General features: G+C 39.0%; 1 protein-coding gene across 5 annotated transcripts in view; it reads left to right on the plus strand.

Annotated features, from left to right (window-relative positions):
• Nucleotides 1-1,277: 1,277 nt before the first annotated feature.
• The window catches only part of FBXO34 (F-box protein 34), an 81,181-nt gene continuing 69,945 nt past the window's right edge, over nucleotides 1,278-12,513 (plus strand). For 3 of the 5 annotated variants that reach the window (XM_022570508.2, XM_022570504.2, XM_030763411.2), the window contains exon 1: nucleotides 1,340-1,441. Coding sequence is in view for 1 of the 5 variants with exons in the window: in XM_022570503.3 (XP_022426211.2) it covers nucleotides 1,293-1,441 (149 nt within the window). In the remaining 4 variants the exon portion in view is untranslated. Of the gene's footprint in view, nucleotides 1,442-12,513 lie in introns of all 5 variants that reach the window. The other 2 variants (XM_022570503.3, XM_089907729.1) reach the window with 2 other exon arrangements.

Raw genomic sequence — 12,513 nt, forward strand, 5'->3', positions numbered from 1 at the left:
AGCAATGAAGACCCAATGCAGCCAAAAAATAAATAAATAAGTAAATTAAAAAAAAAAAAAGAGTGGTTTTATAACTGGACAAAACTACTTTTTAAAAGGGCTGGCTAAAATCAAAGCTGCAGATTTAAATGAAACTTGGTACAACCTTTTAAAATGCATTTTGGCAGTTTGTATTAGTAACTATAAAAGTGGTGATACTCTTTCAACTAGAAATTTCATTTCTGGGTATTTATCTTTAAAAATTTACATTCATGAGAATGTCCTATGGTTTCTTTATAACGGCATAAAGGGAAGGAAATAAGTAAGTCCAAGAATAAAGAATTTGGTAAAATTTGTATGTCCGCCTAATATAATTTTATGCAGCTGTTAAAGTGTTTATGAAGCTTATGTAGAAATAGCAGAAATAGTTATGAAAGAAAACCCCCCCCAAACCCCAAAAAACCCAAAACCCACCAGGATCCAAAATTTTGTGTACACTATGATCACAACACTGTAAAATAAATATGCATGAGACAAAAGGTCTAAAAGAAAATAAGCTGAATGCTGAGTGGCTGTGTTAGAGTGAAGGATTTTTTTTTCTTTATTGTCCTCATGTTTTATGATGTGGTTAAAATTATTTTTACAGTGAAAGCAATTAGCATTTTAAAGGCTGAGTGTAAAAGGGTCCTCACTGGCACTCTGATTTGAAAGTATTAAGTAAAATACTAAAAACTTCTTATAGTCATCATTTACAATCTCTTAAACTTCTTAAGATCACATTTTGAGACTGTCAACCTCAAAGTTTATCAGCTTGCTGGTAGATATTCCTGCCATGATTTGCATAGAAAAGAATAACATAAAGGACTCTTTCAACCCCTTCATTTTACAAATGAGAACTCTGAAGCCCAGCCTCCCCAGACAGTAGCGGAAGCAAAATTTGAACCCAAGTCTACTAGGTTATCTAACAGTAATCTAACACCATTTATAGCTCCACATCCACCCATGAGTATTATTAGCAGATTTGTCATGTCTATTGGCTGTTGAACACTGGCGTTACTACCATTCTGGCTAGCCTGAGGGGTTGATTCCTTTCTCTTCAGGTCTTACTCGAGCTTTCACTCTTCACCACTTGGGGGCCCGAAGATGCCTCACCCGGTTCTCCCTTTTTTAAGTCCCCCACTCTTCGCACCCCCAGCGTCCGAAGTGTCGCAGAATCCCGGCAGGGGCGCTGCGACTCCCTGGCTCCGCGGCCCCTCCCCTGGCCAACCGTCGATTGGGCCGGCGCGTGACGTCACGCCGTTCTAGCCAAACAAATGGGTTTCGGGGCGAGCGTTGGGCTCCGCCGCGCCGCGCTGGGCGCTCGGTCCGCCTCAGCGGTGGGGAGCGAGCCACGCCAACTGCCGCCGCCGCTGTATCGCGGTGTGCAGCCCCGGGTCAGGCCCCGGCAGGGGCAGGAGCGCAGGTGGGTCTGGGCCGGGGTGGGGCGTGGCGTGAGAGCGGCGCGGTCGGGGTCTGGCGGCGGCCACCGTGGCCGCTCCCCGCCCCCTCCCGCCGGCCGCCTGCGCTCTCGGGGCGCCGGGCGGGTGGGGGTGGGGGCGGGGGCGCTGCCCGCGGGTCCGGGGCTCGGTCTGGGGCAGGGACCCGGCGGCCCGCACCTCGTCCGGGGGCGTCCTCTGCCCGCACACGGGCCGGGCGCTGAGCGCCCCCACGGGGCACGGAGGGTCGGGCAGGCCGGCGGGCGGGAATGGGGTCCCGGGTCAGGGCTGAAGCGGAGGAGATCCGGGATAGGCCGTGGGGAGGCTCCAGGTCGGCTCTCCCACCCCCGGGACCGGCGGCCGGTGAGGAAATCGGGCCCTGGGTGGGGGTAGCCTCGCCCTGTCGCGCCCGCCGGGGCTCTACCGCTCCGTCCTTCCCCGTCCCAGCGCAGGTGAGCTGGCGCCTGTCCTTAACCTTCTTCGGGGACCTGGCAGGACCGAGGCTCGGAAGCTTCTCTAGCCTCCGGGCTGGCGCAAGTCGACTGCGGTTCCGCCCCAGTCCCGATGAAGTCATAGTGCTGTGGTTTAGCGTGTCTGTGACGTCAGGGGTTTCCAAGAGATGAGCTGTGATGTCATGCAGACCCCGGCGGGGAGCTTGACACGCAGAAGGGCCAGGAGGACCGGGAGGGGAGAAAAAGGAAGGTAAACCTTCTGTCAACGCCTAGCATCGCAGAGATTTTGAATCGAAAGTTGTTCGATATCAGCATTTTACAATTTTAATGTAATAGTTGTTAAGTTCTTTAACTTCCATTTCGAATATTGTTAGTACAGTTCAATAAGACCCATATGATTTAGGAAAATCTCAATCAGGAGGGGTTTTTTTTTGTGGGGGGTGGATGGGTGGGTGTTTAATGTAAATGCATTTGAGAAAGCTAAACTCATAGTTTGATGGCTTGTGATCGGAATTGCTGGAAAAAACAGAACCAATTCGAGTGCTGATAATTATTTGCCTTACTCTTTTTTGCTAGACAATTTTGAAATCATTTATCTGCCTATTTGCTTTTTTTGTTAGTGGTCTGGAAGAGAGAGAGGGGATTTTAAGTCAACTTTTTCTTTTGTAAAGAAGGGAGGAGGAGTTCTGAATTAATCCAACATTCTTCTTAAATAATAATTACCTGGGGATTTAATTTATCCAGGTTGTCCCTGTGCATGGATAATTGAGGGTTTCCTATGCTTATAACTCAACAACAAGGATTTTCCTTGTTTTCTTACTGAGACTGGGCTGTAACAGTATAATAACATATACCAGGACTGCTTGCCTGGACGAGTAACTAATATTACATCTGTAATGCTTTCAAATATGAAACTACAGAATTTAAAAAAAATGCCCTGCCTATGAATATTGCTTTTCTTCCAAAAGAGATCAGGCCAGAAGAGAAGCTAGTCACCTGCCATTAATGACTCTCTTCAGGTATTGCAGCATATCAGGACTTTTGCTCATTTCTTCCTCTCTATAAAATCATTTAAATAGGATCTAGTTTGAGAGGTAGATGGCTTAAAATTGAAGCATAATTACAATTTAGTGTCTTCAGCAGGAAGCTTGGATAGGAGTCCTCAGCCCGTCCCCACTGACCTTGACTTGTAATGTTAGGGTTTTTTGTTGTTAATACTTCCTTCTCTTATTTGCTCTTTAAAAGTGATTGATAAGGTATTGTCTGTCTAGATTCTGCATCAACATGCTAGTGGAAGTCATGCTCTGTTACTACGTTTTTGTAGAAAATGAAAGCAAAAATTTACCCTTGTTAATTACCATTAGATTTGACTGGAAGTTTACAAAACGAAGTGTTCCTGTAAATCTCATTTTAATGCTTACTGTACTTTGGAAATTCTATAGCATTTTGTGCAGTACTTGAAAATTACTTTATATATATATTTATTTTAAGAAATTAGGAATCGTGTGGTGACAGTGTTAAGGCTCTAAAGACAAAATTTGGGTTTTTGGGTCTTCAAGACTGATAAGTACCAAATTAACATGAAATTGCTGATTTTGAGGGTGTTAATCAACCTACTCTTTAAAATGAAAAGATCATGACAAGATATTATGTAATGAAGTTGAAGGAGGTACAGAAGGGATACTTGCATGTGTCTTTTCCAGGGAGCCTTTCTGGGGGAGACTACGTGGATCTGTGTAAATTAAATGTAGTAGGGTATATGGTGAAAGTCAAACTACATGTGAGTTGAAAGACATATAAATGCTGATAATAAAATAGCTTCTCCTTGGCAGTATGTTTTTTCCTCCTCAATGGTGTTTAGCAGTTATGATATTTTTATGAAAAATGAGTTGATAGCGGCTTCCCTAGTGGCGCAGTGGTTGAGAATCCACCTGCCAATGCGGGGGACACGGGTTTGATCTCTGGTCTGGGAAGATCCCACATGCCCTGGAGCCACTAAGCCCGTGCACCACAACTGCTGAGCCTGTGTGCCACAACTACTGAAGCCCGCACGCCTAGAACCCGTGCTCCACAATGAGAGAAGAGAGAAGCCACCACAGTGAGAAGCCCTTGCACTGCAACGAAGAGTAGCTCCCACGTGCCGCAACTAGAGAAAGCCCGTGTGCAGCAGTGAAGACCCAACACAGCCAAAAAATAAATAAAATAAATAAATTTATTAAAAAAATTGAGTTGATAGGTGGAGAATAAATGTCTTCATATATTCTGATATGACCTAGGAACAATGACAGGTGTAAAAAAACCAGCTTCTTTGTATAGTTGCATAACCGTTTCACCAGCCGTTTTCACCATAACCGTTTCATAACACTCTGAAACATTTTTACAGTTTGTTTCTACTTTTGGCAGGTTATTTTTCACCCAGGCCTAGCAGTTTTGGGTCTAGGAAGCAGCTTCCACTTCTTATAAATGGAAATTTATTTGAGATCGGTATTATTTTGAAATATTTTGTCATTTTATCCAGTTACAGCATTTAAGGGACTATATCAGCCAGTCATTAGTGATATAGCATCTTTCTGACAGATAAAAGCAAATGTGAACAATGAAAGTGTTGTATTTTAGAAATTCTTTAGGATATGTTTATTGGATCAATTCTATTAACATAACATCTAGAATTTAAATTCTTGTACAAATTTTCTACTTTCTTTTCTTTTCCTTTTTTTTTTTTTGAGGTACGCGGGTCTCTCACTGTTGTGGTCTCTCCCGTTGTGGAGCACAGGCTCCGGACGCGCAGGCTCAGTGGCCATGGCTTACGGGCCCAGCCACTCCGTGGCATGTGGGATCTTCCTGGACCTGGGCACGAACCCGTGTCCTCTACTTTATTTTCTAATAACTTTATGCTCAGCCAGTTTAATTTGCACAGTTTTGATACTCTAGTAAACCTTAATCTTGTTTTCATATTTGTTGGGGAGAGAACTACTAATGGTTAGAAACATCATTCAGTGTTATCTTCCAAAATTTGCAGCTGTTTAGAACCAGATACTTGAGAGAAGCTACTATGGTAGAATGAATGCCTTCCTTGTTAGGTCATGTGTGACAAAGGCAAAATTCAGCAAGTGCATAATCTGCAGTCCTTTGGAAGCTACAGTAACAAAAAGCAAATTAACTCCCAAGTGCATTTAGGTCATTGGAAATTGAATTCCTATCAATTCTTACTGTTGCATAATTTATCTTTCCCCCCGTAGTTCATGTTTATGGCACTTTGAAGCTGATGAATGTACTGTATTATCTGGGAAAAGCATTAATAATTTAAATGTAGGTGTTTCTTAATGTCAGTTGAAAGAGTTTGTCAACCTTCTATTTCCAGCTCTGTCTTCTGGTTTGCTCTTCACAGAAGGGGCTCCAGATCTTCCCTTTTTAAATGTTCAACTCCAGAAACTTAGCACACACATTTTCAACCCTCAGCACAATGTAGATTTAAATGTGAAACTAAGCTCTATTTATGTGTGTATTATATTATTATCAGGCATGGGTTTTATTCATCTAACAAATATGTTTTGAGTACCTCTCTGCCAGGTCCTCAGCCAGGGACTGTGTGACCTTTGTTTTAACATTCCCTTGTCATGGGGGCCATGGGTCTGAAGGGCAAGAATTGGACCAAGAGGATGACCCATTTATGTTATGCAGATTGTCCAGAGGTTTCGTCTAAAGGTCAGTTAAGGAGGTATTAGAAGCTCAAGTAAAAAGGATAGGAAACAGATTATCATAGCCCAAGACAGACAAAGGGGTCAGGCTCCACAGGTTTGGATTGTGCTAGAATGAAGGGAGCTTAGTGAGAGCATTTTCTTTCAGGCAAGAGCAAGCACTCAAGGCCAGAACTAGTCTGTATAGGCAGTCTAAGACTTGAGGTAGAGAGAAGAGGAACAATCCAGACATCCCTCTCTCAGAGGCATGTATATATACCTTCCTTTTCTTCTCTAAGGTCAATCCTTTAATTGACAAACTTCTGAAATAATGTGAGCCTCACATTATTTCCACTCTGCTTTTTTCTCCTAACATTTTATCATGAAAATGTCAATCACAGAAGAGTTGCAAGAAGTGTTTATACATTGAATATGAATATCTAAATATCCACAATGTAGATTCTGTAATTCTTATTTTGCTGTATTTGCTTACCTATTTATCCATCCATTCTACCCTCTATGTATTTATCAATCCATCTTATATTTTGGTTGTATTTCAAAGTAAGTATACTTTACCAGTAAATACTTTTGCATGCCTATCATGAACTATTTGTTTACTTATTAAATAAGTAAACAAATAGTTTAACTTGTCCGTTAGTTTGGACAAGTTCATCATCTATTTAACCCATAACCCTGTCAAGATATAGAATATTACCATTTCTACGGAAGCTTTCTTTGTTCACCTTCCAAGTCAATTTAATTAAATTTTTAATCTCCTGCAATCTTACTTCCACTCTTCTGAAACTACCTGTTGAAAGGGCCTAGCTGTTAGCAGTGCATTTGAGTGGCATTATGCTGGGTGTTCAGAATATAAAGAAATGAAGAACATAGCCTCTGCTCTCTTTAAGCTTATAATTTAGTTTGGATTTTAATTAGGTGTCTGATAAATGTTACATGAATTCAGAGGAGGCAACTGGGACTGCCAGACAAAGCTTCCTAGGTGTGGGCCTTGGATTGGGCGTTTATTTTGGGATCTGGAGAAGAGGGTTTATTTACTTATTTATTTTAAAAAGACTGATTAAAAGTATGGTATTAAAAAAACAAAAAGTTATGGTATGAAGCTGCAGTAGCAGACAAGGGACCCAATTATGGAGGGAGTTTGAGCATTATTTTTTACTCAGGACAATCTTTGAGAAAGGAAGTAATGTGAAAAACGGATCTTTTAGTTAAATTCTTAGCCCATTTGTCATCTTTGGTATTTAGTTGTACAGAAGACATCTTCATTTTTTGAATTCTCTCCTTTCGGTTCTTTGCCTATCTCTGATTTCTTCTGATTTATCAGCTTGGCTGGCAATTCTTTCTCTTCCAGATCCAAACTATCTAAAGCTCTGTTCTTTTTTTTTTTTAATTGAAGTATAGTTGCTGTACAATATTATATGTTAACAGGTGTACAATATAGTAATTCACAATTTTTAAAGGTTATAGTCCATTTATAGTTATTATAAAACATTGGCTATATTCCCCATGTTGTACAATATATCCTTGTAGCTCATTTTTTACCTAATAGTTTACACCTCTTACTCCCCCACCCCCAATTGGTAACCACTAGTTTGTTCTCTATATCTTGAGTCTGTCTAAAGCTCTGTTCTTGACTCTTGTTGTGCTCCTTGTAATCTGGCCCTTAGCTCTTAAGGCTTCTCAGTTATAATGCTTTCCAGGTCAAGCCTATATCTGTATCCATAAGCTGTTAACTCTTTTTAGGTTTCTAACTGGCAATAGGATACTGTTGTTTTTTTTTCTTTTTGAATTTTATTTATTTATTTATCATACAGCAGGTTCTTAATTAGTTATCCATTTTATACATATTAGTGTGTATATGTCAATCCCAATCTCCAGATTCATCACACAGATATTGCTTTTTTTTACATCCATGTTTACTTTGTATTTATTTTTCATGAATCTGTAGCAAGAGCATTTGCTCTAAGTAGTTGTAGCAAATGGGATTTATTAAGAAAGAGATAGGTAAATGTTGAGTAGGCTGAATGAACAGATTAGACTGAACTTCTAGAACAAACACCACAGAGACACTGTAGAACTTGCCTGATAAGGGAGCTACTGCCATTATGGGCCACCATATGTGGCAGAAATTTTAACTTCCTTGGGCAGGAACATCATTACATGTTACTTTCTGCTCTCTATATCTTAAGTGGGCTGCTTGGCCACACTTAGGTCTTATGTGAAACCTTAGCTTCAAAGGCATCTGGAAAATGTAATTTTTAGTTATACAGCCTCTGTAAAATAGGAAGTCCATGTGAGAGTGGATTGGAGTGAGTATTGAGTGAGTCTTCAGCACGCTTAGTTTGTGAAAAACTAAACTCATTTTCCCCAGATTCCCTAATGGTGGTAAAGTGAATCCTTTTGTAATTTTGCTGTTGCTATGCCAAGCAATGGATATTGCTCTGGTTTCCGGAGATAGAAACTATTGCAATCAGCTGTACCATTTAGATGTTGAGTGTAGTGAGTATAACAGGAAACCAAATCGAACTTACTGACTTGTAGTACTAAAAAGACCAAAGATGAAGCTTGATCCACTTGTACTTAGGTGGTCAGAATCTCATCTTCTTCTTACTTCTTTTATTTAATAAGCTCTGCTTCCATGGTGTTGTCCCTTTGTGGTTACAGTGTGTTTGTCAGCACCTCAAGCTCTACGTCCTGTCATCAAATCCAGAGGTGGGGAAGGAGAGTGCTTCTATAGAAGCTGTAGGGCAGGGCTCTTGACAGTTTTTGCTCCATAGACACCTTTGGCAGTCTGAAGCCTATTGGACCCGTTTTCTGAGTAGTATTTTTAAATTACACAGGATTACAAAGAAAACCGGTTACATTAAAATACAGCTATCAAAATATTTTTTTAAATTATGAGATAGTAACGTGCTTCTGTGTTAAATAATAAGATTTAGCGTGGGTCTAATAATTTCCAAGTAATGATGAACATTGTCACTGTTTGGAGGTGTCTGCAACTTATGACTGTGTGATAGGAAAATATCTATGATTTCTACTACTGACAGCGGCAGATATTGTTAATATTATTGTGGTCTGACTGACTTCCCAATAGAAGGAAATGCTAAATTTCAGTTGGAGGTTACTGAAAGTAAAGATAATTTCCCCCCTCATCTGAGTTTATAGACATCCCAAATTGAGTACTTAGCCACTTAGCACTTTATACTGTTATTTATTACTCTTTGTTTCATGTGTATTAGTCTTCTCTCCTCTACTAAATTCTAAGCTTTCATATCTTATATCCCCAAATTGTAGACACATAATTGAATGCTTAGCTTTTTCCCCTTATCTTTAAGGACATACCTGAGCTATTTAAATTTGTACCTTTAAAAAAATTTTTTTTTCCCATTTTTCTGTTTAACTGAGACACCTTCTAGCAGATTCGGTTATAGGACTTTGTGTATTAAAGTGTTCATTTGCTTCTTGAAAATTAAAAATTTTAAAATAATGTATTTTAAATAATAATATAAAAATAGTCTATCTAAAGCTCTGAAATCACTCTTGGAACTACTTTAGGGAATTATTGATTAAGCTGGAGTTTCTGAAGATGAAATTTGAGTTTGGTAAGGAAGTCTCAAAGGACACATTTGGTCTATTGTCCAGGAACCAGGAGAGGCAAGCTTGTTTCCAAAGTAGGGCAAGAGATTTGATTTCAAGTTCAGTCATCAGGATTGTTCTCTGGAGGTTCTAGGTACTTTCTACACACCACTTCAGCCCTTGGGGTTAGGTTTCTCTGGTTCAGGCTGTATTCTAGTTGAAGAGCTATACCATCATCACAATAGTCAAGCTTATTTGGGATACTACAAGGACTATGAAAATGGATCCTGAAAAGTCCGTGGAAGGTCTATAGCTTTATGCTTTAGGAATCCTATTTTTCATTTGACATTTTCTTTGCCTGTGTTTTATTCAACATGTTATGTGGTTAGCTTGATAAAATGGTTATATACCACCATTTTTAACTTGTGGAATTTCAAGGCCTTTTATTTATTCATTTACTGAAAAAAAGGGTAGCATGTTTTATACTCCAGGCATTATGCTCAGTGCATTAGTTAACTTCTGTCACTTTTTCTCTTAGCACTATTTACAGATCTATGTATTCTTTGGCAAGTACCAGGCTTAAATTTAAGAATTTATTCTTTTGTCTTTTTATTGTTTATCTTAACACCTTGTGGGTTCCCCTGCCGTATCATTAATAGAATTGATTATTAAAGTCCAGATAAATACTAACTTTTCTGGAAAATCCACATTTTTGTTTGTATTAGTAGGAGGTTGTATATTAAAACATAATTTTACACTCTAGTTGCATATATTTTAAGACTATATAGTATAACATTTTTGCACTTAAAAATGACAGTATAACACATTTAAAAACTACTGATGTTTAAAAATTTCATGGCCTTGGAATTTAAGTGAAAACTTTAGCCATGTTAGCTATTGTTTTGTTTCTGAATGTAACAAATGAATTATTTCCTCTCCTTTATTTGATCTAGGGGCTTAGCCTCTGTATTACAAATGTTATCAGTTACCTAATATTTTTGTGTATATTACCAAAAAGTTACTTGATTCTTACTGTAGTTGTTACCTTGTTTTATTTTGTGAACCAACTTTGACTATCTTGTCTATACTGCTTGAATTTTTTTTTTTTTTTTTTTGCTGTGCCATGCAGCTTGAAGGATCTTAGTTCCCCCACCAGGGATGGAACCCATGCCCCCTGCAGTGGAAATGCGGAGTTCTAATCACTGGACGGCCAGGGAATTCCCTATTTTGCTTGAATTTTAATTGTTCTATTTTAGTAGAGAATGAGGAGTTGTAAAGCCTTTTTAAAGAATTGTTCCTTTATTAAAATGTCATGGATTTTCCCTTCTTAGGGGACATGGAAAGAAGGGGACTATGCCTCTTTAAAAGATATGGGTAATTTTGGAGATTAAAATTTGCTTGCCAACTCATTTGTTGGGTTACATCAATATTATGGTTTCATTTTATTAAAGTTCTTTTCATGTGTTCCCAGTGTTTCCAGGCATTTCTTTTACCAAACACCTGTTGAGTCTTCACTTGTTAAATGGTTCTGATTTAGATACATGTTACCTCTTGACCACAGTTTATAGTCCAATAGAATTCTTAAGATTTTGGCTTTTTGAGTAAGTCCCTAAAGGACTGGTCTGACAATTACTGATCTTTGTTTCCTATAGAATCAAGTAATAATTTGTTAGAATTGAATCTGAGTAACCCCTATCCTTGTGTTTATGCTGTTTATTTCGTATTCTTTGAGAATATTATATGAAATTAATTTGATTGGTCCATTTTTCTTTCCTCCAAATTGATAGTTCAGGAGAAGTTAGGAGGAAATTAATCTTTACCTTTTCCCTTTCCAGTTTTTCAAAAACAATGAGCATAACCTCTCACCTTTCTACTTGCAAAGGATATTAGTGTTACTGGTTTACTAAGGTAATAGCAGTACCACTTTTGAAGATTTCAATTTAATGTTCTTGGCAGAGAGCAGATCTGTTTTTTCCCCCTTTGGAAAAAGTCAAGCCTTCATTAATGAACCTCAGTATAATTACTCAGTTTTTAAGAAATTTGTCATTTGTATGCTTTTAGTGTAGACATCTTATTCAGAGAAGTAAAGCTTAATTTCATTTCCATGTGCATTGTCTTTGTTTCTAAACTGTTAGTGTTAAGTTCACCAAATGTTAATTCTATGCCTACTTTGAGCCTTCTACATTTGAATGTTCATTTAGTCTTTGTTGCTGAAATCTTTATAGGATAATACACAGTACTGTATTGGAAAATATAGTCTTTGCCTTCAGAAGGCTTTACTTTGAAGGGCTTAATGATATTGTCTATGCCTACTTGTGTTCCAGAGGCCCTAAGAAATTTCCATAGTAGCTACTAGGAATTTCTAAAGGGTTAGAGATTTTGTTTGTGACCATCCAACCCTGTTAGAAACAATTGAATATTTTTACAATTATCAGCAAGAGCATGTAAATGATGCCTCCTTTTTCTGGGTTTATTTGTATGTATTTGTCACTTAAGAGGTTGTTGGTAGTTGGGATCATCAGTAAATGGTTGGTGGCCTCTGACTTAGGATCTGAATAGTCATCTTCCGGAATTAGAGCAAGAGATAGGGCTTTCTTACTGAGTTACCTTTTTATTTTCTTTTTTTCTTGTGGTACGTGGGCCTCTCACTGTTGTGGCCTCTCCCGTTGTGGAGCACAGGCTCCGGACACGCAGATTCAGCGGCCATGACTCACGGGCCCAGCCGCTCCGCGGCACGTGGGATCTTCCCGGACCGGGGCACGAACCCGTGTCCCCTGCATCGGCAGGCGGACTCTCAACCACTGCGCCACCAGGGAAGTCCGAATAACTCTTTTGTTACACTCTTTACACCATAAAAACTTAACAGGATTTATATATACACGTTACAAAATAGTGTTGAGAACAGAAAACCACCTATGGTCAATTTGATAAATTTCTCAGAAATCCTCATTTTATTTCAATTTCTAATCTGATACGGAGACTTTCACATTACTATTTGTAACTCTTCAGAATCTATACTCCTAACAAGAAAGAACCTTTTGTTTGATTCCTTCAGCTAATCAGAGAAAAGCCTTGTTGGCCTTTTTGATTTAGCTAGCTGCTTTTGTTTGTTTTTCATTAAAAGCAGATAATGAGAAATTAAAAGATACATAGTATATATTTCCAGCAGTAGAATGACCCCAGTGCTTCTCTTTTTGGTTAAAATGTTTTCTTGCCGTTTTCCTCAAAAGAAGAGTTCTCAGCACTCTCCTTCCCTTTTTACCCCTTCCAACACTTTTTATTCTTTTGTCATTTTTGTATCTAGTGGTCTCAGTAATTAAGTTCAGTGTGGGATCA

Source organism: Delphinapterus leucas, chromosome 2, assembly GCF_059928025.1.
Source record: "Delphinapterus leucas isolate spDelLeu-1000000601 "Yukka" chromosome 2, BTC_Dleu_Yukka2, whole genome shotgun sequence".
NCBI lineage: Eukaryota > Metazoa > Chordata > Mammalia > Artiodactyla > Monodontidae > Delphinapterus > Delphinapterus leucas.